At 42.9% G+C, this 25,408-nt stretch overlaps 1 protein-coding gene across 1 annotated transcript; it reads right to left on the reverse strand.

Moving 5' to 3' along the window:
* Positions 1-2,564: 2,564 nt before the first annotated feature.
* On the reverse strand, positions 2,565-10,876 carry LOC134079087 (uncharacterized). The gene is made up of 7 exons (XM_062535256.1): positions 10,695-10,876; positions 8,313-8,561; positions 6,679-6,897; positions 5,736-5,788; positions 5,384-5,644; positions 4,061-4,115; positions 2,565-3,560 (listed from the first exon to the last, which is right to left on the reverse strand). Exons 1-7 carry the CDS (start codon positions 10,874-10,876, stop codon positions 2,717-2,719), a joined length of 1,863 nt encoding a protein of 620 aa, XP_062391240.1. The 3' UTR covers positions 2,565-2,716.
* Positions 10,877-25,408: the final 14,532 nt, after the last annotated feature.

Consider the following 25,408-nt stretch of genomic DNA (forward strand, 5'->3'; position numbering starts at 1 on the left):
TGTTGGTGTCAAACAGTGCTCTGTGAACAGATCTTATTTCTCTTTGTTCATTTTCCCTTCCATTATTCTTGTTTTTCTTTCCTCTCCTCACCCATCATTCTCTCCTGTTCCTTTAATATTTTCTCTCTTTTTGTTATCTCTCCTACTGAGTTGCCTTCTCAATTCTCTCCATCTCTGTTTTAAAGAGGAACTATGCAGGTTTGGCGATTTTTTCACTGTTTTCCCGTTTTACGCTTGCAAGTTTTTCTGCAAAGCTTTAGTGTGTATAATTTACAATCGGTCAGTCTGCCTTTTCATGAGCATGATCGCAAGGCTGCGAAACTGTCTGTTTGTCATGCCACCGCCCAGTGGCACAAACTTGCAAGTGTGTTTTTTCCGGTCACAGGCTTTAGGGGGAAGCGAGCCAGCCATCATTCAACCCGGAATAAGTCAAATAACCATTCCAATGACTCCGAAGCTGATCAGTTGAGGTAAATTAAGCTAAAAAAAAACCTTGCATAGTTCACCTTTAAGACCTAACTTGATCCAAGTTTGCGAATTAGCCTCTGTGTACGCTCATTGTTTTTTACAATAACTTTTACTGCATTGCAATGAAAAAAGTAAAAGAAAAAGTGTTTATTAGTCAAACAAATTGGGATGCAATCTTAAATTGGTTACCATGCAGAATTTAGCTAGTATCTCAAACCGGATTATCAACATGCCATAGAGAAACACATGATAACAGCACTGGATTATGAACAGACTTTGCCACTTAAACACACAAACGCGTGGGGTAAGTCAAGCCATATGAAGCTATTATTTTGCTGTCACTTCCTCTGTTGTATAACCCAGAAGGATGTACTTGGTATCAATTGATAGCTCTTTGTCTCCTCTTTAGTCTGACATACGTGGTATATCTATCCGATTTCAGGTTTGTGAGTAATTCAAACGAGAGTAATGCAGGTGAACGCAGAGCAGGTTTTTTTTTTTTTTTTTTTTAAATGAGCATAATTTCACACAGACAAGTGAGTAGTCTTGTTGGAAAGCCCCACGTCTGCTCTTTCAAGCTGTGATCGGGTGCTCTTCATGCGACGTCAGACTTGGTTCACCGGGTCGGTGCTCTTCATGCGACGTCAGACTTGGTTCACCGGGTCGGGGGATGTGATCAGGTTGCGTTCACGAGCGATTGGTAATCACCTGGATGTGCGGGATCGGTAATCACCTGGATCTGCGGGATCGGTAATCACCTGGATCTGCGGGATCGGTAATCACCTGGATGTGCGGGATCGGTAATCACCTGGATGTGCGGGATCGGTAATCACCTGGGTGTGCGGGATCGGTAATCACCTGGGTGTGCGGGATTGGTAATCACCTGGGTGTGCGGGATTGGTAATCACCTGGGTGTGCGGGATTGGTAATCACCGGCACGTACCTTCCCCTTTGAGCAAGTACAAAGGAGACGCTCTCCCAGGTGGTTTGGCATGCAAGTTGCTCGTCGCTGGTCTGTGCAAGCCATGCAGTTTATGGTGGCTTGGTTTTGAACAACTTCCTCGCTGTGGTCTGGAGTGTCGTCTGTCTCTCCTCCGGTTTCCTTGTGACCATCAAGGTGAACACTGAATGCGGAGCCTATGCACCTCTCTGCTCTGCTCCCGTCCCTCTGGACTAGTTCGTATTGTGGAACAGGCCGAGATCACAGCTGGCTGTTTATCACAGTTTTCCCCCGCTATAGTTTATTTGGGTTATAGTCAGTACTAGCAACAAGGTAGCCTGACGTATGGTCTGTCTGTTGTGTTGGCTTATTTTCGTTTTGTTTGGTTTCATTTACATTAAGTGTTTTGCGCTGTTAGAATCTGTTACGAGAACGCAATAGATTGTAATAGTAGCAAATTAGTGGATTCACACGGTAAACTGTTACTCCTTAGCATAGCACTCTATGTCCTAGGTAGTATTAGTTCTTTGTAGCCCTGCTACTCAGTGCATGTGAATTGGGAGTGTTGTGTGTTTTGTTTCCTTTTGTCTTGTCTTGTTTTATTTTATTTACTGAGTGCCCTTTTCCTCTCCCTCGGTGCTAGTGTGGCTTGTCTACTCCATCGTGTAGCACAGTTAAGCTAACCTTGTGGCTGCCTTCCCCTAGTTTGCGTTGTGAGCACATCCTAGTGGTTGAGTGTGTACTAAGACCACCAATTCATGCTTGTGCTAGTTGCATTTGGAAAGTTTGAGTATTGCACCTGTGTGTGTGTGTGGCTATATAGCACTTCTGGCTGGGCAGCCACCTGAATTATGCTTACTGTACCTGTGTTAGGTCAGGCTGCATAGCATTCTCCAACATACTGGGCATCTCGGTGTATTAATATTGTGTATCATATGTGTCTTTTATTTTGTCCCATGTCGTGACTGTCTGTGTTTGTCTTGTTAACTTCTGCCATTCATTTTATATATATAAAAAAGAAATAATAAATACAACATTGCTTATACCACTGCCTCTGTTTACATCCATTTGGTTGGATAAACCCGAGGGCCCTGCCACACAAGCAATAAAGGTCTCATCTTGCTGCAACAAATAGTTGCCGAGCATTGTAACACAGAAGAATGGGTGTTTTTTTTACACACTTTGCGGCAATCAGGTTCTAAGAGTTATAAGTCTCTGATATTGATCATTCCAAATTTGCTCCTTTCTCCTCTTCTCTCTTTCTATTTCTATCGGTTCCTCCTGCTCTTATTTTTCTTTCATTTCTGTTTAGAATCGTTGCTCTCTTTCCCTGAACTCTTTGTCTCTTCTTCTTTTCTCTTCATCTGCATTCTTTCTTTCTTGTTCCATTTTCTTCTTCATTCTCTCCAGTTGTGCTTCATATTTGGCCTGAAGAGCTTCCTTCTCCAATCTCATGTTCTCCATTTCTCTAATCAGTTCCTTCTCTCTCTCCTTCATCTTTCTCTCCATTTCGTGTTGCTGCTGGAACATCCAACTAGTGTAATAGCCTCCTCCATTTCCTGCCACCATTTTGTTGATTTTCTCCAGGAGAGCAGAAACCTGAGTACGGTCGCTGGTGTTGTTGTTGTTAAACACATGGTATCTGTTACCACATTGTTGAATGAGGGTCATAATAGGAGATCTAGATTGTCCCAGGAACTGTTCAATGGACTTGTTCCTCAGATCATCTCCTCTTGTGAAGAGCACTATAGCATACTTGATGGAGTTTTCACCAAAAGTGTTTCGAATGAACGTTATTGCCTCTCTGCCCTCTAAAGTAAACCGTTTCAGTGGTATTACCAGGAGGAACACGTGTGGGCCTGGTAGTACCAGCGAAATGCAGTTAGAGATTTCTCTCTGAATCTCCTCATTACTAAGCTCAGTATCAAACAACCCTGGTGTGTCAATCACTCTAATCTGCCTCCCATTGACTTCAGCCACCTCTCTCTGACACGTGCTAGTGACTGATTCAGCAGATGGTTCAGCCTCAAACACTTCTCTCCCTAAGATGGTGTTTCCTGTCGAGCTCTTCCCAACTCCAGTCTTCCCCAGCAGCACTATTCGGAGTTCATCTGGACGCTCTCTTAGATCTGAAACATAATAGAATGAGAGACTGCATCAGACAGACAAACATTACTCCTCTTCCTCTGCCACCATGAAATGTGGGGTCCCCCAAGGTTCAATTCTTGGCCCCCTCCTTTTCTCTCTCTACATGCTGCCCCTGGGTTGTATCTTTGATAGAGAGATTGCATCAGACTCATGCAATAACCAGCCATGTATTTTATTGTCCCAATAAATCCCAATATACTAAAGTACACTCAATGGGTTTAGGTCTGGTCACCATCAATATTTTGAGATGACACAATTGCTCCCACCAATATAATAGCGAACTCCTTTGTGCTATTTGCACTGATTCCAATGGCCAGGATGACAGTAAAACAAAACACTTTCATTTGAGTTGCAATTTGTGGATGACATTAAATTTGATAAAATAGCTTTTTTGATCTTAATGTAAGCACCTGTAAAGTACAGTTCTTTTTACAGTTGTTTTACTGTATTAATACAATGACCAAAATGCTTTGTGTTTTACATGCTTATGTACCATGCTATTACCATGTGAGATCTCGCGTGACATTTCTGTGCTTCAGGTTGCTGTCTCGAACTGATTCTAAGTGAATACAAACTATTCCAATGTTTACAGACTGATTGGTGCTTCATTTTATGTGTAGACACCTAGAGCAAGTGGCTGACGAGGTTTGCCGCTGTTTTGAGCAATGTTAGTGGCTTAAAAATGCGAATTTGAAAGCGTGTGGCTGTAGGCCCTATGCTAACCTACTGTTTGCTATTTTGGGCTGTAGCTCTTGCCTGTGCTAGCTCTGTACTGCGTGATCAACGAAAATTGCTTCTTCCATGGCTTAGTTGATGTATTTTCATTCAGAAAAACAATTTTTTTTCAATTTTCGCCAAACTTACACTTTAAGTAGGAGTTACATTTTGTAGGCACCGCTGGGATTTTCCTGTTTACCGAAATAGTCGGTAGCTCATTGTATTAGTGGCTATTTGTCTTGTATATTGATATTTTGCTTGAAACTGAGTATGGCTCTTAGTCAGATTGTTGATATTAGCCTGCATGCTAACCCAGTACCTTCCTTAGTGCATAGGTCCCATAGGGAAAGTAACTGCTGGACTTTTCAAGTGAGTGTAGTATCAGTGGAGGCACCACGCTATATTTAATTATTGGAGTGTCTTGTTTAATTGTTTGCTAGTCTACTGGTATCAGGATATTTCAGCTAGCTCACCACACCACCGCTGAGAGCTCAGGATCCTGTTTGCGCCACTGCTTTATTTAGCCTGTTTGTTGATGTTGTAATGTGTGCCGGGTAACACACACCCGGTAAGAAGGGGTTAAATGAATATATGATTAAAAACGCAAGCTAGGTTTTACTTTTTTTATTTTAAGTCTTTTTAGTTTAACATTTAAGTCTATTTTTAGAAGTCTTTAAGAAGAAAACAAAAAATGCCCAATGCTCTTGTAACCAAATTTGCTTGCTGTTATGATGATAAATAAGTTCTTTTTGAATCAAGCCAAATTATTTTACAGGGAAGTGCCAGGTAAGTATCTTTATACACTGTAAAAAAATAAAATCAAACAAATTAATCTAAAGCGAAATCTATAGTACTGATTTTAGAATGAAGAGAATTAACTCTCTATCTTAAAAGAGGTCAAACTCATCTTATTTAAGTATTGGTTTTAGGCTCTAGGTAAGTGTTGTTATACTTAAGAACAATACCAACTTGATTTTTTGATCTTCATTAGTTATTAGAAAAGCAGTTTTTGGTGTGGTTAGATTTGTATTATTATTATTATTATTATTATTACAGTGTGATCTAATGTCAGTTAAACAAACTGTTTTTGAAATGATTTATGAATCTCACTTGTGTAGACAAATCTCTCCACACATGCACTCTGACGCCCATCTTCTGTGAGGGTGGCCACAGTGAAGTGGTACTTCTGTCCTGGAAGAAGCCCTGTCACCTCCATCTTCAGACCTTCCACTGTGGAGCTGCGCTCTTTCTGGGCTCCTCTCCAGCTCACCCTGTAGCTGTGGGCTCCAGCGCCCTCTGGTGGTGGCCAGCTGACAGTAACTGAGTCTGGTGTCACTGAGGGGAACCGGATCTGTCCAGGTGGAGGAACATCTGGAGACACAGGAGACCATTTAGTTTTCAGCATTTAGTGATTTTCTTTTATAATGGTAGATATAACATAGATAAGTTGTATTCAACATACACTCTTTGTTGATGGATGGCTTGTGGGGATCCTGCTGTAACACATAATAATCACTGTGTTAATAAGAGTAATGGTTCATATTCACTACAGGGTTCTCCTGCCCAGACTACTGATCTGCACCTGCCCACCTGCCCAGACTACTGATCTGCTCCTGGTCTCTATCCGTGCCCACCTGCCCAGACTACTGATCTACACCTGGTCTCTATCCATGCCCACCTGCCCAGACTACTGATCTGCACCTGCCCACCTGCCCAGACTACTGATCTGCACCTGGTCTCTATCCGTGCCCACCTGCCCAGACTACTGATCTACACCTGGTCTCTATCCGTGCCCACCTGCCCAGACTACTGATCTGCACCTGGTCTCTATCCATGCCCACCTGCCCAGACTACTGATCTGCACCTGCCCACCTGCCCAGACTACTGATCTGCACCTGGTCTCTATCCGTGCCCACCTGCCCAGACTACTGATCTGCACCTGGTCTCTATCCGTGCCCACCTGCCCAGACTACTGATCTACACCTGGTCTCTATCCGTGCCCACCTGCCCAGACTACTGATCTGCACCTGATCTCTATCCGTGCCCACCTGCCCAGACTACTGATCTGCACCTGCCCACCTGCCCAGACTACTGATCTGCACCTGCCCACCTGCCCAGACTACTGATCTGCTCCTGGTCTCTATCCGTGCCCACCTGCCCAGACTACTGATCTACACCTGGTCTCTATCCATGCCCACCTGCCCAGACTACTGATCTGCACCTGCCCACCTGCCCAGACTACTGATCTGCACCTGGTCTCTATCCGTGCCCACCTGCCCAGACTACTGATCTGCACCTGGTCTCTATCCGTGCCCACCTGCCCAGACTACTGATCTGCACCTGGTCTCTATCCGTGCCCACCTGCCCAGACTACTGATCTGCACCTGGTCTCTATCCGTGCCCACCTGCCCAGACTACTGATCTGCACCTGGCCTCTATCCGTGCCCACCTGCCCAGTGGCATCATGCCCGTGCAGCTGGAGGTCCTGCAGCTGGTGTCTCTGCAGGTCTGGGTCACAGTAGTGCGGTCTGATGCAGCTCATACAGTAGGAGTCCATGCAGGTCAGGCAGCTCTTCACAGCTGGACTTAGGCAAACATCACACAGCACCTGCTCAGCTGACACACTGCATGGACAGAGATGAAATATGTTGTATTTACGCAACATGACATGACTTGAGTGGGTACAGGCGGCGCTAGGTGACTTGAGTGAGAGTGGGTACAGGCGGCGCTAGGCTATTTCTAGGGGTGTTGAACCGCTAATTTTAGCCCTGAAAAAGAGTCCTTATCATTGTGATTTTGTGAGATTGTTCAGTGCTCAAACCATATTAGTTTTGCAAACATGATTTTAGTGATGGAATAGTATGAATGATGACATGCTCAGTTGTAGCCTAAAGTCAACAGCCTATCCACGATTTCCTGAACAAGTAGTAAGATACACCTCTGATTTGGGCAACGCAAGTTGTCACTGTGAATAAGGTAATGAGAGAGACTGTGTGGACTATTTGGTTGATGGTCCAGATCTCTCAAAGCCTCTACTGACGCTAGTGATGTTTGTCTAGGCGCATTATCAACTCAGGAAGATACTGATGGAGAACATGTGATCACTTATGCATCTCGCCTGTTGAATGGGGCTGAGGGAAATTACTCTGTCTCTGAAAAGGAGTGCTTAGCTGTGATCTGGGCCGTAGAAAACACTTCCTAAAGGGAGTAAAGAGTCTTCAACCTTTTGCTTTCACTGTTGGGTACCGGAAGGGTACTCTAAACGTTGTCCCTGATGCGTTGTCACGGTACCGGAAGGGTACTCTAAACGTTGTCCCTGATGCGTTGTCACGGTACCGGAAGGGTACTCTAAACGCTGTCCTGATGCGTTGTCACGGTACGGGAAGGGTACTCTAAACGTTGTCCCTGATGCGTTGTCACGGTAACGGAAGGGTACTCTAAACGTTGTCCCTGATGCGTTGTCACGGATTACAGGAGCTGCAGTTACCACATCAAGCCTTGCTGTGTGTTGTAGCAGTTCCAAGCCTTGCTGTGTGTTGTGTCAGTTCCAAGCCTTGCTGTGTGTTGTAGCAGTTCCAAGCCTTGCTGTGTGTTGTGGCAGTTCCAAGCCTTGCTGTGTGTTGTGGCAGTTCCAAGACGGTTGTTGATCTCCCCCACACACTGTATGAAATTGCTGCCGCCCAGACTCCGCTTTGCGTCGTGCCTAACAACGCCCCTTAGCTGTTCGATTATACAGTATAACCCACGGCCTATCGGGGCTTATTGCTTAATTAAGCCTCCCTACACTGTTTAATGGATACCATTAGATCAATGTAGTAACCGTTTTAGAAAAGCAATACGCCACTCGTGTCCGTGGTTTAGACTTCGCGTCGTGCCTAGCAACGCCCCTTAGCTGTTCTAATAAACAGTATAAACCGCCGCCGGGGGAGGGGAGGGCAGCACCGGCCTCTCGGGGCTTATTGCTTAAGTAAGATTGTATTTTTTGCAATGTATAATAAGAATTAACTGTGTCAATTATTTAGTGTAAATGTTTACTTACTTAGTGGCCTTCTCTTGTCCTTCTCCACAGAATCTCCATGGACCCTCCATTGACGAGTCACTCTGCATGGACCAGTCACTCTGCATGGACATCAGACTGGGCACAGGAGAAGATCGCCTTTCTGACCTATGAACCCAGACACATGTGAGGATGAATCTCCATGGACCCTCCATTGACGAGTCACTCAGCATGGACCAGTCACTCTGCATGGACATCAGACTGGGCACAGGAGAGGATCGCCTTTCTGACCTACAGTATGAACCCAGACACATGTGAGGATATTTATCTATATAAAACCACTACAGACACACAGGAGCATTTTTGAGATACACTGGGTTTTTTTTGGAATGGTTTGTAGGTTGACTTTAAAATACCAGACCATGTAAAAAATCTTCTTTTGCAAATTGACCTTAATGTCTTAAATGAAAAAAGGAGTAATAACCAACCTTTAAGGACGTCAATGTTGTTTGTGAATGAGTAATGTATCATTAATACATTAATAAAACATATGGAGTTTTTTTTTTAATGGTTTGTAGGTCCTAACTTTAAAAAACAGACCATGTACCTCCGAACTTAAAGGGGACATATCATACCTCTTTTTAAACAAGGTTAGAATTAGCCCTGTTCACAATGATGTCAGACGAAGCGTTGCTGGGTATCCTCCGGCATGTCCAGCCGGAGGATACCAAGCAATCAAGCACCTTGATTATCAATGCAGACTGCATGGTGCTTGATTAATACACCTGTGGAAAGGGACCTGATGAAACCCATGAATACTTCTTCTTCTTCTTCTGTAGTATTTGGTGGCTGGACATGCCGGAGGATACCCAGCAAAGCTTCGTCTGACATCACGTGAAAAGGGCTAATTGGTCTCTCCCAAATTGAGCCGTTTCTGGGCTGGCCACGCCTCCGGCTGCATGTATTGATTACGCTGCTCGTTTCACAGGTGAAAATGACTAAAACAGAGCCGGCATCCAACCACATATGTTAGACCCTGGTGCTAGGGTTGGTCTATGCAAATTCCCTTAGTATGACATCAGAATAAGGGAGCCATCCAAATGGCTCACAGCAGCATACTTTCTTGACACCAAAGTCTTTCTACTGATCTACAGAAAACGGATGGATGGGGTTTTTTCGCGCTTGGACTGTGTGAAAAAGAAGACTTCTCCTTTTCCCCCTCTGATAACTTTTGACTCTGCCTTGTACTACACAGACTTTGCGCACACATATGCACTAGTTTTGTTTTCATTGTTGTGTATATGTATGTGAAAATTTGTATGTAGGTCTGTGTTGAACTGTTGATTTTAACAGTGGTGTTAATGGTACAGCCCCCTTCCCCCACACACACGTCCTATAGTGGTTCAGTCCAATCACTAATTGGTTAATTGGCCTAGCCTATTTAAGGCAGGGCTCTTTCACTGATAGAGAAGTCACATATGAGAGACACACGGGAGACAGGGAAGCCACATGGGAAGAGCTGGAGGTCCAGGAGTAAAGGGAAGTCTTTTTCATTTGAAGTTTACAAAAAAGTAACCCTTGCTTGCTGTGAGGCAAAGGGGAAAGTTTGGTCCATAGATTTGCAAAGTCGCCTTGTATGGATCTGTTGCCTAGTTTGGTGCCTGGTTTGGTGCCTAGTCTGTTGCCTAGTTTGGTGCCTGGTTTGGTGCCTAGTTGTTGCCTGGAAGAACCCTGTATCATGCCTGGACCCGGATTGTGATTCCCTGATCTGCCCGTCAATCAAATAAATGACTATTTTTTGTATGCGGAACTGCTGTCTCCTGCCATCTCCTTCCTCAAACACCAACACATCCAGTGTCACACCTCCCACAACATGGGGTGACCGCCTCGGTCCCTCACAGACTGTTTATAAGAACAGTAGAGGCCTAAATATGAACACAAAGGCCTGCAAAAAGTGAGTTTTGCATGATATGTCCCCTTTAAAAGCACCTTAGACACAAATATATGTTTGCTAGTTGTAACCCAATTGACATGTTTTATTCAATTCTTTCAGCCGACTTCAGATCTGCAAACCTTAAAGAAACTAAAGAGTACCACTGAGCCTGAAAAAAAGATGTACTCACACAAGTGAACTAACTAGAAACAGCAGATAGTCTAGAAATTAACATGAAGAGTTGCCAATCCACATGCTTTGCCTATAATTCTCCCTCACAGTCTCATCACTCTCTCTCTCTCTATCTCACTCTTTGCATGAAATCACATGCTCCAGGGAAGTTGAATGTCTGCTCGGTTTTGCCTACTTTTAAGTAACAAATCGTATCAGCGTATTTGTGAAAATGTGACTGCTACACTTAGTGCCTACAGGTTGGCTGGTCTGCGACTATAACTGAATAGACCCGATGTGAGTGTTTGAGGTCAGCCTACCTGTCAAATCCCTCTGGTTCATCTGGCTGGTCTCCCCTCAGTTGGAGGCTGGCAGCAATCTTCTGGTCGCTCCCCCCAGCAGGCAAAGGCCTCTGCTGCTCATTAGCGCCCTCTGGCCCCACGTTCTCTTCTCCCCAGGCAGACGCAGTAGCTCCCCCTGGTGGCTCCTCAGGGAAACTCATCTTGAAGGGGCCTTTCACTGCTCTTCCAGTTAGCAGCTCATCTCATATCTCCTCCTCCAATGGGGGGGCCTACGGGGGGAAATGGAATCCATCAGGACACTCATAATAAAGGTCAGTCTTGTCTGCTAGTGTCTGGGCAGTGTGGACTGATAGCTGGTTTTATGAACATTCTAAAGACTACCAACAGACAAATGCCAACAACTGCCAATGGGGGGGCCTACGGGGGGAAATGGAATCCATCAGGACACTCATTATAAAGCACAATCAGGCACAACAGTTCTAAAAGCACAGTTCATTCAGGACACTGATTATAAGGCACAATCGGGCACAACAGTTCTAAAAGCACAGTTCATTCAGGACACTCATTATAAGGCACAATCGGGCACAACAGTTCTAAAAGCACAGTTCATTCAGGACACTGATTATAAGGCACAATCGGGCACAACAGTTCTAAAAGCACAGTTCATTCAGGACACTCATTATGAGGCACAATCGGGCACAACAGTTCTAAAAGCACAGTTCATTCAGGACACTCATTATAAGGCACAATCGGGCACAACAGTTCTAAAAGCACAGTTCATTCAGGACACTCATTATAAGGCACAATCGGGCACAACAGTTCTAAAAGCACAGTTCATTCAGGACACTGATTATAAGGCACAATCGGGCACAACAGTTCTAAAAGCACAGTTCATTCAGGACACTCATTATAAGGCACAATCGGGCACAACAGTTCTAAAAGCACAGTTCATTCAGGACACTCATTATGAGGCACAATCGGGCACAACAGTTCTAAAAGCACAGTTCATTCAGGACACTCATTATGAGGCACAATCGGGCACAACAGTTCTAAAAGCACAGTTCATTCAGGACACTCATTATGAGGCACAATCGGGCACAACAGTTCTAAAAGCACAGTTCATTCAGGACACTGATTATAAGGCACAATCGGGCACAACAGTTCTAAAAGCACAGTTCATTCAGGACACTGATTATAAGGCACAATCGGGCACAACAGTTCTAAAAGCACAGTTCATTCAGGACACTGATTATAAGGCACAATCGGGCACAACAGTTCTAAAAGCACAGTTCATTCAGGACACTGATTATAAGGCACAATCGGGCACAACAGTTCTAAAAGCACAGTTCATTCAGGACACTGATTATAAGGCACAATCGGGCACAACAGTTCTAAAAGCACAGTTCATTCAGGACACTGATTATAAGGCACAATCGGGCACAACAGTTCTAAAAGCACAGTTCATTCAGGACACTCATTATAAGGCACAATCGGGCACAACAGTTCTAAAAGCACAGTTCATTCAGGACACTGATTATAAGGCACAATCGGGCACAACAGTTCTAAAAGCACAGTTCATTCAGGACACTCATTATAAGGCACAATCGGGCACAACAGTTCTAAAAGCACAGTTCATTCAGGACACTCATTATAAGGCACAATCGGGCACAACAGTTCTAAAAGCACAGTTCATTCAGGACACTCATTATAAGGCACAATCGGGCACAACAGTTCTAAAAGCACAGTTCATTCAGGACACTGATTATAAGGCACAATCGGGCACAACAGTTCTAAAAGCACAGTTCATTCAGGACACTCATTATAAGGCACAATCGGGCACAACAGTTCTAAAAGCACAGTTCATTCAGGACACTCATTATAAGGCACAATCGGGCACAACAGTTCTAAAAGCACAGTTCATTCAGGACACTCATTATAAGGCACAATCGGGCACAACAGTTCTAAAAGCACAGTTCATTCAGGACACTCATTATAAGGCACAATCGGGCACAACAGTTCTAAAAGCACAGTTCCAACACAGTTTTTCTCAGTCGCTCTGGTGCTTTTCTCAGATCAGAATGGAACTTCTCATAACTATTACTTCAACCTCCACAACATTTAGTCATTTGTGCACATCATAGTAGCAATTTCGCAAATGCTTTTGGACGTGTATCAGTTGCTTTCACACAATTTCTGCTGTTTTAGAACATTGTCCTTTAATTATGTTATGTCAGTTAAAATGAACTATACTTATGGATGCTGAATAGTCGTTCCCAATAACACTAATAGTCTTAATTTCATTGTTTGAGTGTTGAACTAGTTGACAAATTATGTCACAATGCTGTAGAATTGCAATAAACAGTAAACAAAAACTACAGTACGTATTCAGTGTCTTACTGACTTACTCCCCTAACTACAGCAATGTGTTTTTTTTGTGTTGGAAAACTCTGAGAGAATAAACTGTCATAATGAAAACATGACAAAGCCATTCAATCTTGTACCTGATGATGTCAAGACTTCTCATTTTGATGACACTGCCAGTTTCATTGACATGAATACTTGCTTTTGAGGAATGGACCATCCATTTAGAGCAAGTGACGTGCTTTTGCAGGTTCTCCACTAGGTTGTCCACTAGGTTGTCCACTAGGTTATCCACTAGGTTATCCACTAGGTTGTCCACTAGGTGGTGCTGTTTGCACTAATTGTTTTGAGAAATGCACTAACTGCTGTGCAAATGTTAAAGAGGACATAGAATGGATGAATTGAATATTACAGTGTTCTGTACTGTATATATTCAACTTTGATTTTAAAAAAATAACTCACTTTACAAGCCTAATTAAAGTGTAACTGCACCCCATAACTCCACCCACTTCACATTTCTGAAAAAGGCTTTCAAAATGGGCAGGACGTTCTGAAATTTGGAAGGGAGTGCAGCACTGCTGCAGCCAATCAACCGTGGTGATTTCGTGTCAATCTGGGAATGAGCGCTGCAGATATGGCTTATCACAGGTAGGCTAATCAGGGCAGCAGGTGTTGGGGCGTTTCATTCATAATTTGTAACGAGACTCGCCAAAGAAGTGCAGGACTACGTCAGCATTCCAATAGCATTTTGGGCCAAAATGCCATGGCATGTTTCAACCTGTAGAGGGCGCGGAGAGCTATATCTCCAATACAAAATCATACGAAATGTTACTTTTCTTGGGAAACACAATTTTTGTCAATATCAACCCTGGTAATAGTGTAGTTCACCACTTATGAGTAATTTCAATCAATCAACAGGCTGGCTGGGCACCCCTAGGTCATATATATTTGCATTATGGTACCCCTAGATCATTATCAATCTTCACCAAACTCCATATTTATTGTTTATTCATCAAATGGCATAATATTATCCACCATAGAAGAGTTTTTGAGAGAAAGAGGGGCACTTGATGCACCCTAATATATATATATATATATATATATATATATATATATATATATATATAGGGTTCCACATTGCATATATACATTCTTGTACGGTATATTTATGAAATATATTGTAACCATCTATTGAAATATAAACTGGATGCAGCTGCAAATGTGAACATATTTTTATTTTTCTCTGTGGGTAAACTTAGATTGGTGCAGCTACCGTCAGTCACAGCAACTTCAAACTTTTTCTTCTACTACTTCACCCCACTGGTTTTGCCTGCCCAACTTATAAAATAGTTTCGTTTAACTGGTTGCATTTTAATCATAAGCAATGACAATGACACCTATATCACAGTGGAATGCCTAACTTTGTGGATCCTGCATTCATTATTGCAATCGACATGGTTTATGTGGTAATGAATAATGCCACATGTTATGAGTTTAGCTGATTTTAGTATCTGTACCTTGCCAGGCCTACAGTAGGAAAGGTAAGTAAACACACATAGGCTATTTTGGAATGAGGTGATAATTACAGTACGTGCATCAAAGAGACTCGACTATTTCATACATGATTTCGCAAAATCTAGTGAGTGCAGTAGCCTATGCCAGGGGTTCGGACATAGCCTATCACATCTGATACATCTCTTTTTGATATCTGTCTTTCTGTTTTTTTTAAAAATATATGTACTGTAGCTCTGTTCTTTAATGAAAACTAAGACAATTTTTTAAGCAGGAGGAAGCCTGATTGCAACACTCACCTTGAAAAGTTCTTCATGACGATACTGACGGGTAGTTGAGCGCTTACCAAAATCACGTGATGGTTATGGTGATATCGTCACACCTTTCTAGGGTGGTGTAAAGTTGGAATTTCAGGACTGCCGCCAGATATCAGTCTTTTGTCAGTCCACTAGTGCAAAACATGTTGGTAAACTATCAGCTTTTAAAAGCATCCTCTCTAAATATGCACCTTCTTTTAGGAAGGTTAAGGAGGATACAAAAACATTGGTCTACTTTATCTGCATCTCTCCTATGACAGGGGGACAGCCCTGGCCTACTGGTTAGGGCTTCGGGTTTGTAACCCAAAGGTTGCAGGTTCGATCCCTGACCAGTCCATGGTTGAAGTGCCCTTGAGCAAGGCTCCTAACTCCTCACTGATCCCCAAGCGCCGCTGTTGGGCAGGCAGCTCACTGCTCTGGGTTAGTGTGTGCTTCACCTCACTGTGTATTCACTGTGTGCTGTCTGTGTTCACTAATTCACAAATTGGGATAAATGCAGAGACTGAATATCCCTCATGGCATCAAAAAAGTATATATATAAAATAATACTTTAACATTTATAATGAGATAATTTATAGATTTCTCTATGTTGCCACAGAGTCTAGCCCCTCACTGTCTACAGGAGGTCTCCATGGGAACACACAGGAAACAGACACACACACATAGTTTGATACATTGTTCAGCCACATACAACTCTTGCATGTGTAAGCCCTGCCAAGTGTCTTGTTGGGGCTGTTTTTAATTATTGGAGTACTGTGTGTATGAAGTTTCTTCTGCCAAGTATCTTGTTGGGGCTGCCAGGTACCTTGTTGGGGCTGTTTTTAGTTATTGCAGTACTGTGTATCTGAAGTTTCATCTGCCAAGTATCTTGTTGGGGCTGCCAAGTATCTTGTTGGGGCTGTTTTTAGTTATTGGAGTACTGTGTGTCTGAAGTTTCATCAGACATTTCAGTTGGATTGCCTAAAGCTGTTTGAACAAGGAAGTTGGGTATAGAGCCAACACAAAGATGAGATCTTGTCATGAAGACCTTACTTGGTGAAGATGAACACAAAGATGAGTTCTTGTCATGAAGACCTTACTTGGTGAACACAAAGATGAGTTCTTGTCATGAAGACCTTACTTGGTGAAGATGAACACAAAGATGAGTTCTTGTCATGAAGACCTTACTTGGTGAAGATGAACACAAAGATGAGTTCTTGTCATGAAGACCTTACTTGGTGAAGATGAACACAAAGATGAGTTCTTGTCATGAAGACCTTACTTGGTGAAGATGAACACAGAGATGAGTCCTTGTCATGAAGACCTTACTTGGTGAAGATGAACACAAATCAATTGTTACGGCCAGCTCAAGACCTTACATAAAGAGAAAGGCAGACAACAGTGGTTTTGGTCAACCAAAATATTTTGGTCATAATTAGAAATATGAAATGACTGCAGTTATAAAGGTGTCTGGGGGAGAACATACAGTATAATCAGAGAGGGTTAAAGCGGAGCGAGAGGCGCAAACGTTCGATCATTTCCGCGTTCTGTCTTCGCAAAGGGGAGGGGGGCTAAATCCCCCTTTAAGCAGACCTGTTAACATTCGAACTGAACTGCTTGCCAATCGGACAGAGATCGATATCCCACTATGACGTCTTTGCGACACGCCTCTTTAAGCAGACAGGAACTGTTCGAATTTGGGTAACGGTAGCAAGATAACTCGGTAGCCAGATAACATGATCAGCCGTGTTAACTTGCTACAATCATGATATACATGGTATAAGTCAAGTAGCCTGCACATCATGATTGTTCAATGGATAGTTTGTGGCGTGAACAGATGAGTGACAGACTGTCAATCTTGCAGCCTTGTTTATTGCTGGTTCGAATCCCACGTGGAGTTATAATTACTTTATTTAGGTATTAGTTTTTCGATGGCATATTCATGATCCAGTGCACGTAGCCTACTACAACCAATTTTGACATTTAAAGATGTCATGCATATTTGTATTTGTTCGTCTCCTGTTTATATCAGAAAGTTGACAAATCAAGGTGCCACATCTGTCGAAGAAACGTCATCAATCGTGGAACGTCATCAAGGAAGCCAGTTGACATAGGAAGCCAGTTACCACATAACACCTGTTCATGTATTCCGTTACACTCCCCAACACTGATGAGGGCTAAATAAGGGTCTTTTTCTTCAACGTGATGGGGGAGACCTTTAACTGTACGCACAGCACGTTCCGCCTCTCCAGAAACTGTCTGATGATGAAGGATTTTCCAGGTTTTGTTTTGGTTAGCTTGTCTCAGCTATACCTAACACAACAGCCACTTGAGGTATGACAGAGCATAGGGTTAAGCTGATTGTGTTCCAGTCATTTGTCGTTTTCAATCATTCTATGTTGTGTTTTATGTCTTTTAATTATTCTATGTCCTGTATTTTACTTTTTTCCTTTCATACTGTTATGGTCTATCTCTCTTTGATTTTGTTCCTGCAATGCACATTGCATTAGCCGTGTGTGTGAAATGTGTTACATAAATAAACTTGCTATATGCTAAGAATACTAAATGCATACTATTCACTGACAGCTCAGCGCCCTCTGCAGTTGCCTGCTTTGCACATCTGGTTGTGACGGCCCTGCCTACACCTGTGTCTCAGGTATGCCCACCTGACCTCATAACAAAGATACCAATCCTGACAATTTGCCAAGAACAGGAGACATGTATATTGATAAACACTGACTTACATTAATTTAGTTAAACATAGTGCTCCTTTAACATATCAAAGCATACAGTATGTCATACATGATGCATCCCAAAGTCATTCCCTTATCTGGGAACATGAGTGGAAATGTTCATGCTAACTCAATCTGATCAATATACCAACGAAATAAAATAGATTATGCTGATGATATGATATGATTGTCCATTTATTAGGAAGACACTGTACAATAGAATCAACAACATGCATTTTCCATTGACGCCTCTGCACCACCCTATGGCATTTCATGTATAGTGCAGAACAGCACCAACTCACTGAGACATCAACAGATTCCATACTCCTACACCAGTGGAGGATATACAAGTCGAAACTATAAACCAGTTGAGGATAAAGTCGAAACTATAAACTGCATCACTACTAATGATCTGCATCACTCTGTTCATCTGTCTAGCGATTAGACCCAGCTGTCAGACATCCAAATACAGTAGCTTCATTAATCATTGAGTATGCATCTGTTCATGCAGTTGAGTGAACTTAAGAACACAGTGTACTCAAGGTGCTTTCGACTACTCCAGTATTACAGCGAAGAGTTGCAGGAAGCTATGGGAGAGCGAGAGAGAGAGAGAGAGAGAGAGATGGATATATACAGTATGTATATACAGTATATAGAGAGAGAGAGAGAGAGAGAGAGAGAGAGAGAGAGAGAGAGAGAGAGAGAGAGAGAGAGAGACAGGAGAGAGCGAGATTGGGTGGGATCGGGAAATGACAGCAGGTCAGATTAGAGCCAGTGTCTTCCTGGGCAATTGGACCCAAATGAGGTTTGGATGCTGCAGCCTCTTGCACCAGTTAGAGCTCCCTATTAATGAAGACCACTGATTTACCATTCCAATTACGTAACACCAATTACATAAAGCTTCATGTCAAAATTACATGTCATATTATCTCTTGTTCTCTCCCTTAGCTACTGATCTGACCATCTCCATAAATGTTTTTTCTGTTTATCTTCATTAAGAGACACTAACATTTGACTAAAGGCCAGAGTTCAGAGATTGTGGTAGCAACTACTGTGCAGCACTGAAGACTTTGACTCCCTCTACAGGCTGAAAGGAGTCACTGCATGAGTTGAGATGACTACAAGTGTAGACATCCCAGCATGACAGCACTCTATTGAACTATTGTCCCAAAAGGTGCTGTGTGGTGCTTTGTTGTGTTAAAATATCCACAATCACCTACAGTATATACCATCAGAGTGTGAAGAAACAACCATTTTGCCATAATGCCAAAAATATATTAATGTCTTAAAGCTTTTATTGATATAACCTTAAAAGCACAAAGAAACATGTAATTAATATATATATATATATATATATAAATATATATATATATATATATATATATATATATATATATATATATGTATATATATATATACATATATATATTTTTCTTTTTTTTCTCTACAAATATTGTAACTTGGTGCAGTATTAAGGATGTTGGTATATTTCACAGTTGTGTAATAAGAATTTCAGCATAACGTGAGTCCAAGTACAACATGTACAGATTTGTAGAGATAAAGGGAGCCAAGCTACTGTACACGATTAGTGGAATCTAGGACTGGATCCAGAGCTTGTTGAGGAGCTGGTCTATAATGGAGTTATAATCTAGCTAAGCTCAGACTGAGTAATAGTGCTAAGAAAATCAATTTTTGATTGTATTATCAAACTTGTTATCCATGTTACCATGTTATACCAATAACAACATCCTAGAGTTCCCATTGTCTTCAGCAATTACTCTAGAGAAGTGGACCCTTCTCTCACCGCAAACAGCTTCATTAGGGCCCGAGCACCGAGGTGCGGCCACTGAAAGTGGCTGCACCGTAGGTGCAAGGCCCTATTGTTTTTGCTCAGATTATTCTTCTTATTATTTAGGGCCCGAGCACCGAGGTGCGGCCACTGAAAGTGGCTGCACCGTAGGTGCAAGGCCCTATTGTTTTTGCTCAGATTATTCTTATTCTTATTATTCTCTTTTCCTCTTAGCCCGTGCGGCCCTTTTTCACCAACTTGGCATGCTCCAAAACTCTTGTAATTTGGCAGCTACATGTGAAATTACAGTCGCTACTCAGAGACAGAGCTCTGGCCTAGGGTGTGGCTCAGGGACTCTATAGCGCCACCTACCGAGCTGTCTGTTGTGGTTTACACATACATGCACGAAAATAAACCAAATTTGGTGGGCATGTGTGTTTTATTAATCTAAACAACTTTTACATTTACACTCTATAGTAAATATTAGAAGAATTTGAGTTATGATTATCATTATGAATTTTGCACATCATGTATTTTGAAACACTTCTCCTAGACGGTTTATCGAAATCATGTCATATAAGCACTAAAATGATCTTGAGGGGTTGCCCGAGAGGAATTGCGAACAGATTTTTGAATTTCAAAAGTATATTGAAATGGCGAAGGTTTGAATCTAGGTGTCTTATAAAAAAAGCAAAAAGTTGGTGTTATAGGCAGAAAACACTGACTAATTTGGATGAAATTTGATGGAGTATTAGTTAATGTGTTTGTAGTGACAGTCATATACAAAGTTTTGAATTTGGTGTTGTTTGTGATTTTTAAAAGCGCATTAATGATTGTGGTGGATACAGTTTTAGCTAAAATATTTTGAAGCGAGTTGATGAATGATTATAATCATATCAAGCTATGCTGCAATTTTGATTTTAACCATGTTAACAGAAAGTGAGTTATTTTTAATTTCATATTTGCCCAATCACACAGCTCCTCCTCTCTGTCCTTCTCTGCCTCTCTCTCTGTTGCAACTAACAGACACACGCACGCACTCTGTCACCCCCCTTCTCGGGTCCTCCCTAACTAACACACACACATTGACACACGCGCGGCTTTCCAGAGACAGAGACACACACACACACACACACACACACACACAAACACACACACACACACACACACACACACACACACACACACACACACACACACACACACACACACACACACACACACACACACACACACACACACACACACACACACACACACACACACACACACACACACACACACACACACACACACACACACACACACACCCTTTGGGCAACCGTGGCCTACTGGTTAGGGCTTGGGGCTTGTAGCTGGAGGATTGCCGGTTCGATCCCTGACCAGTCCACAGCTGAAGTGCCCTTGAGCAAGGCACCTAACCCTGGGCTAGTGAGCTGCCTACCCTGACTGCTCCCTGAGCGCCGCTGGTTGGGCAGGCAGCTCACTGCTCTGAGTATAGTATATTAAAAAGTATACAAAAGTATATTGAAATGGCGAAGGTTTGAATCTAGGTGAATTTGGTGTTGTTTGTGTTTTTTAAAAGTGCATTAATAATTGTGGTGGACACAGTTTTAGCTAAAATATTTTGAAGCGAGTTGACGAATAATTATAATCATATCAACCTATGCTGCAATTTTGACATTTTGACTTTAGCCATGTTCACAGTAAGTGAGTATTTAGGTTTATTTGTGTTTGCATGTGTCTTATACTCCATCCATTTAGCTGAGCAGGAGTAGGTGCTCTCTCTCTCAGCTGCATGTCTCTCTCGTCCCCTGCTAATTCTCTACACAGACTCACAGACACTCTCTCACCCCTCCCCCGTCATTCTCTCTCTCTCACACACACACACACACACACACACACACACACACACACACACACACACACACACACACACACACACACACACACACACACACACACACACACACACACACACACACACACACCCACCCACCCTCCCTCCCTCCCTCCCTCCCTCCCTCCCTCCCTCTGGGCAGCCGTAGCCTACTGGTTAGGGCTTGGGGCTTGTAACTGGAAGGTTGCCGGTTCAATCCCCAACCAGTTCACCACTAAAGTGCCCTTGAGCAAGGCACCTAACCCCTCCCTGCTCCCCCAGAGATAGAGCTCTGGCCTAGGGTGTGGCTTAGGGACTCTATAGCGCTACCTAGCATATTGTCTGTTGTGGCTGACACATATATTCAGGAAAATTGACCAAATTTGGTGGGCATGTGTGTTGCTCATGCACATGCCCACCAACACGCACATGTTGCTTTGTTAGATTCCGAAATGTCACAGGTCTCCGCACCGCAGGTGCTCGGGCCCGCCATCGCCGCTTGCGGCTATATTTAGGGCCCGAGCACCGAGGTGCGGCCACTGAAAGTGGCTGCACCGTAGGTGCAAAGCCCTATTGTTTTTGTACAGATTATTAGGGCCCGAGCACCGAGGTGCGGCCACTGAAAGTGGCTGCACCGTAGGTGCAAGGCCCTATTGTTTTTGCTCAGATTATTAGGGCCCGAGCACCGAGGTGCGGCCACTGAAAGTGGCTGCACCGTAGGTGCAAGGCCCTATTGTTTTTGCTCAGATTATTATTATTATTATTATTATTATTATTATTATTATTATAGTTTTTTCCTCCTTACCTGTCCCACGGCCTTTTGGCCCTTTTTCACCAACTTGGCATGCTCTAAAACTCTTGAAATTTGGCAGATACGTCTGGAATTGGTAAAACTACTCAGAGACTGAGCTCTGGCCTAGGGTGTGGCTCAGGGACTCTATAGCGCCACCTATCGCGCTGTCTGTTGTGGTTGACACACGCATTCACGAAAATGGCCCAGATTTGGTGGGCATGTGTGTTCTATTAATCTGAACAACTTTTACATTTATACTCTATAGTAAATATTAGAAGAATTTGAGTTATGATTATGATTATGATTTTTGCACATCATGTATTTTGAAACACTCCTCCTAGACGGTTTATCGAAATCATGTCATTTCAGCAGTAAAATGATCTTGAGGGGTTGCCCAAGAGAAATTGCGACCAGATTTTTGAATTTCAAAAGTATATTGAAATGGCGAAGGTTTGAATTATGGCGTCTTATTAAAGAAACAGGAAGTTGGTGTTATAGGCAGAAAACAGTGACTAATTTGGTTGTAATTTGGCAGCTACATGTGGAATTGCTACTGCTACTCTGAGACAGAGCGCTGGCCTAAGGTGTGGCTTAAGGACTCTAGGGCGCCACCTAGCAGCTGGTTGTCTGTTGTGGTTGACACATACATCCACGAAAATGAACCAAATTTGGTGGACTTGTGTGTTATTGCTACTGCCAGTCAGACAGAGCTTTGGCCCAAGGTGTGGCTTAGGGACTCTATAGCTCCACCTAGCACATTGTTTGTTGTGGTTGACACATACAGTACATTGAAGAAAATGAACCAAATTTGGTGGGCTTGTGTGTTATTGCTATCACTAGTCAGAGACAGAGCTCTGGCCTAGGGTGTGGCTTAGGGATTCTATAGCGCCACCTAGTGTATAGTTTGTTGAGGTTGACACATAATTCACGAAAATGAACCAAATTTAGTGGACTTTTTTCGTATTGCTATCGCTAGTCAGAGACGGAGCTCAGGCCTAGGGTGTGGCTTAGGGACTCTATAGCGCCACCTAGCGTGTTGTCTGTTGTGGTTGACACATACATTCACGAAAATTAACCACATTTAGTGGGCATGTGTGTTGCTCATGCACATGCACATCAACCCACACATGTTGCTTTGATAGATTCCGAAATGTCACGGGTCCGCACCGCAGGTGCTCGGGCCCGCCATCGCCGCTTGCGGCTATATTATTATAGTATAATTATCTTACCAGTAACATTTTTCACCAACTTGCCATGCTCTAAAACTCTTGCAATTTAGCTGGCATATGTAGAATTGCATTTGATACTCAGACACAGAGCTGTGGCCTAGGGTGTGGCTCAGGGACTCTACAGCGCCACCTAGCGCGCCGTCTACTGTGGTTGACACATACATTCACGGAAATGAACCAAATTTGGTGGACATGTGTGTTGTATTATTCTGAACAAGTTTTACATTTAAACTATATAGTGAATCTTGGAAGAATTTGAGCTATGATTATGATTATGATTTTTGCACATCATGTATTTTGAAATACTTCTCCTAGACGGTTTATCGAAATCATGTCATATAAGCACTAAAATGATCTTGAGGGGTTGCCCGAGAGGAATTGCGACCAGATTTTTGAATTTTTGAAGTATATTGAAATGGCGAAGGTTTGAATTATGGCGTTTTATTAAGAAACAGGAAGTTGGTGTTATAGGCAGAAAAAAGGTTATAAATTGGATGTAATTTCGCAGCTAAATGTGAAATTGCTACTTCTTGTCAGAGACAGGGCTTTGACCCTAAGGTGTGGCTTCGGGACTCTATAGCGCCACCTAGCAGCGAGTTGTCCGTCTTGGTTGACACAAACATTCACGAAAATGAACCAAATTCTGGTGGGCTTGTGTGTTATTGCTATTGCTAGTCAGAGACAGAGCTCTGGCCTAGGGTGTGGCTTAGGGACTCTATAGCGCCACCTAGCAGATTGTGTGTTGTGGTTGACGCATACATTCACGAAAATGAACCAAATTGTGTGGTTTTGTGTGTTATTGCTGCCGCTACTGAAAGATAGAGCTCTGGCCTAGGGTGTGGCTTAAGGACTCTATAGCGCCACCTAGCAGCACGTTGTCTGTTGTGGTTGACACATACATTCACGAAAATGAACCAAATTTGGTGGGCTTCTGTGTTATTGCTACCGCTAGTCAAAGACAGAGCTCTGGCCTCGGGTGTGGCTTAGGGACTCTATAGCGCCACCTAGCTTATTGTCTGTTGTGGTTGACACATACATTCACGAAAATGAACCAAATTTGGTGGGCATGTGCATTATTGCTACCGCTAGTCAGGGATAGAGCTCTGGCCTAGGGTGTGGCTTAGGGACTCTATAGCGCCACCTAGCGCATTGTCTGTTGTGGTTGACACACACATTCATGAAAATGAGCCAAATTTGGTGGGCTTATGCGTTATTGCTATCGATAGTCAGAGATAGAGCTCTGGCGTAGGGTGTGGCTTAGGGACTCTATAGCGCCACCTAGCGTGTTGTCTGTTGTGGTTGACACATACATTCAGGAAAATTGACCACATTTGGTGGACATGTGTGTTGCTCATGCACATGCCCACCAACACGCACATGTTGCTTTGTTAGATTCCGAAATGTCACAGGTCTCCGCACCGCTGGGGCTCGGGCCCGCCATCGCCGCTTGCGGCTATATTTATAATTTGATATTTGTTTCTGAAGTGGGAGAGCTGAATAAAGAGCTGAGCTAGCATGCAGTAGCCCGAGAGGCTGTCCATCCTTTCCCTGGCTTATTTAACTCACATGTTTAAGTCTGGCTTTCACTGTTCTACCCTTGGCCTTTCATTTAACTCACAAGTTTTAAGTCTGGCTTTCACCGTTCTTCCCTTGGCCTTTCATTTAACAGACATGGTTAAGTCTGGCTTTCACCGTTCTACCCTTGGCCTTTCATTTAGCAGACATGTTTAAGTCACTTGGGATAAAAGTGTCCGCTAAATAATAAAGGAATAAGAAAAAAAAAAAAAAAAGAAAATCCTCACTTTAGATGAGCTCACAAAATACCCTTAACTTAGCACTTGTAAGTTTTGAGTTAGTCATGAATTGTAGTATTCGGAAGGGGTTTATAAAGTGTGTATCCACACCCTAACTAAGACATAAGTGCATGTGTTTTAATCATTATGTCATAAATGAAAGAATTCTACAGGATAACAGATTTCAAAACATGTCAAGCATTTGATTTGGCCAAAGTGGGAACAGTGTGCAATTGGATTTAGCTTCTGAGTGACTTTATTTCATACCATAGTGAAAAACAATGTCACAAACTACTTCTGAAAGTTCACAGACACTCTGATTTACTTACATGTGTTGCAATTAGATAG

The sequence above is a fragment of the Sardina pilchardus genome, chromosome 4 (genome assembly GCF_963854185.1).
Source record: "Sardina pilchardus chromosome 4, fSarPil1.1, whole genome shotgun sequence".
NCBI lineage: Eukaryota > Metazoa > Chordata > Actinopteri > Clupeiformes > Clupeidae > Sardina > Sardina pilchardus.

Coding starts and splice junctions, on each gene's coding strand:
- LOC134079087 (XM_062535256.1), bottom strand. CDS start 10,876: ATGAGTTTCCCTGAGGAGCCACCAGGGGGAGCTACTGCGTCTGCCTGG. Junction 5,789..6,678: donor CAGATCAGTAGTCTGGGCAG/GTGGGCACGGAT, acceptor TTATTAACACAG/TGATTATTATGTGTTACAGC. Junction 4,116..5,383: donor GGAGAGATTTGTCTACACAA/GTGAGATTCATA, acceptor GTATTCACTTAG/AATCAGTTCGAGACAGCAAC.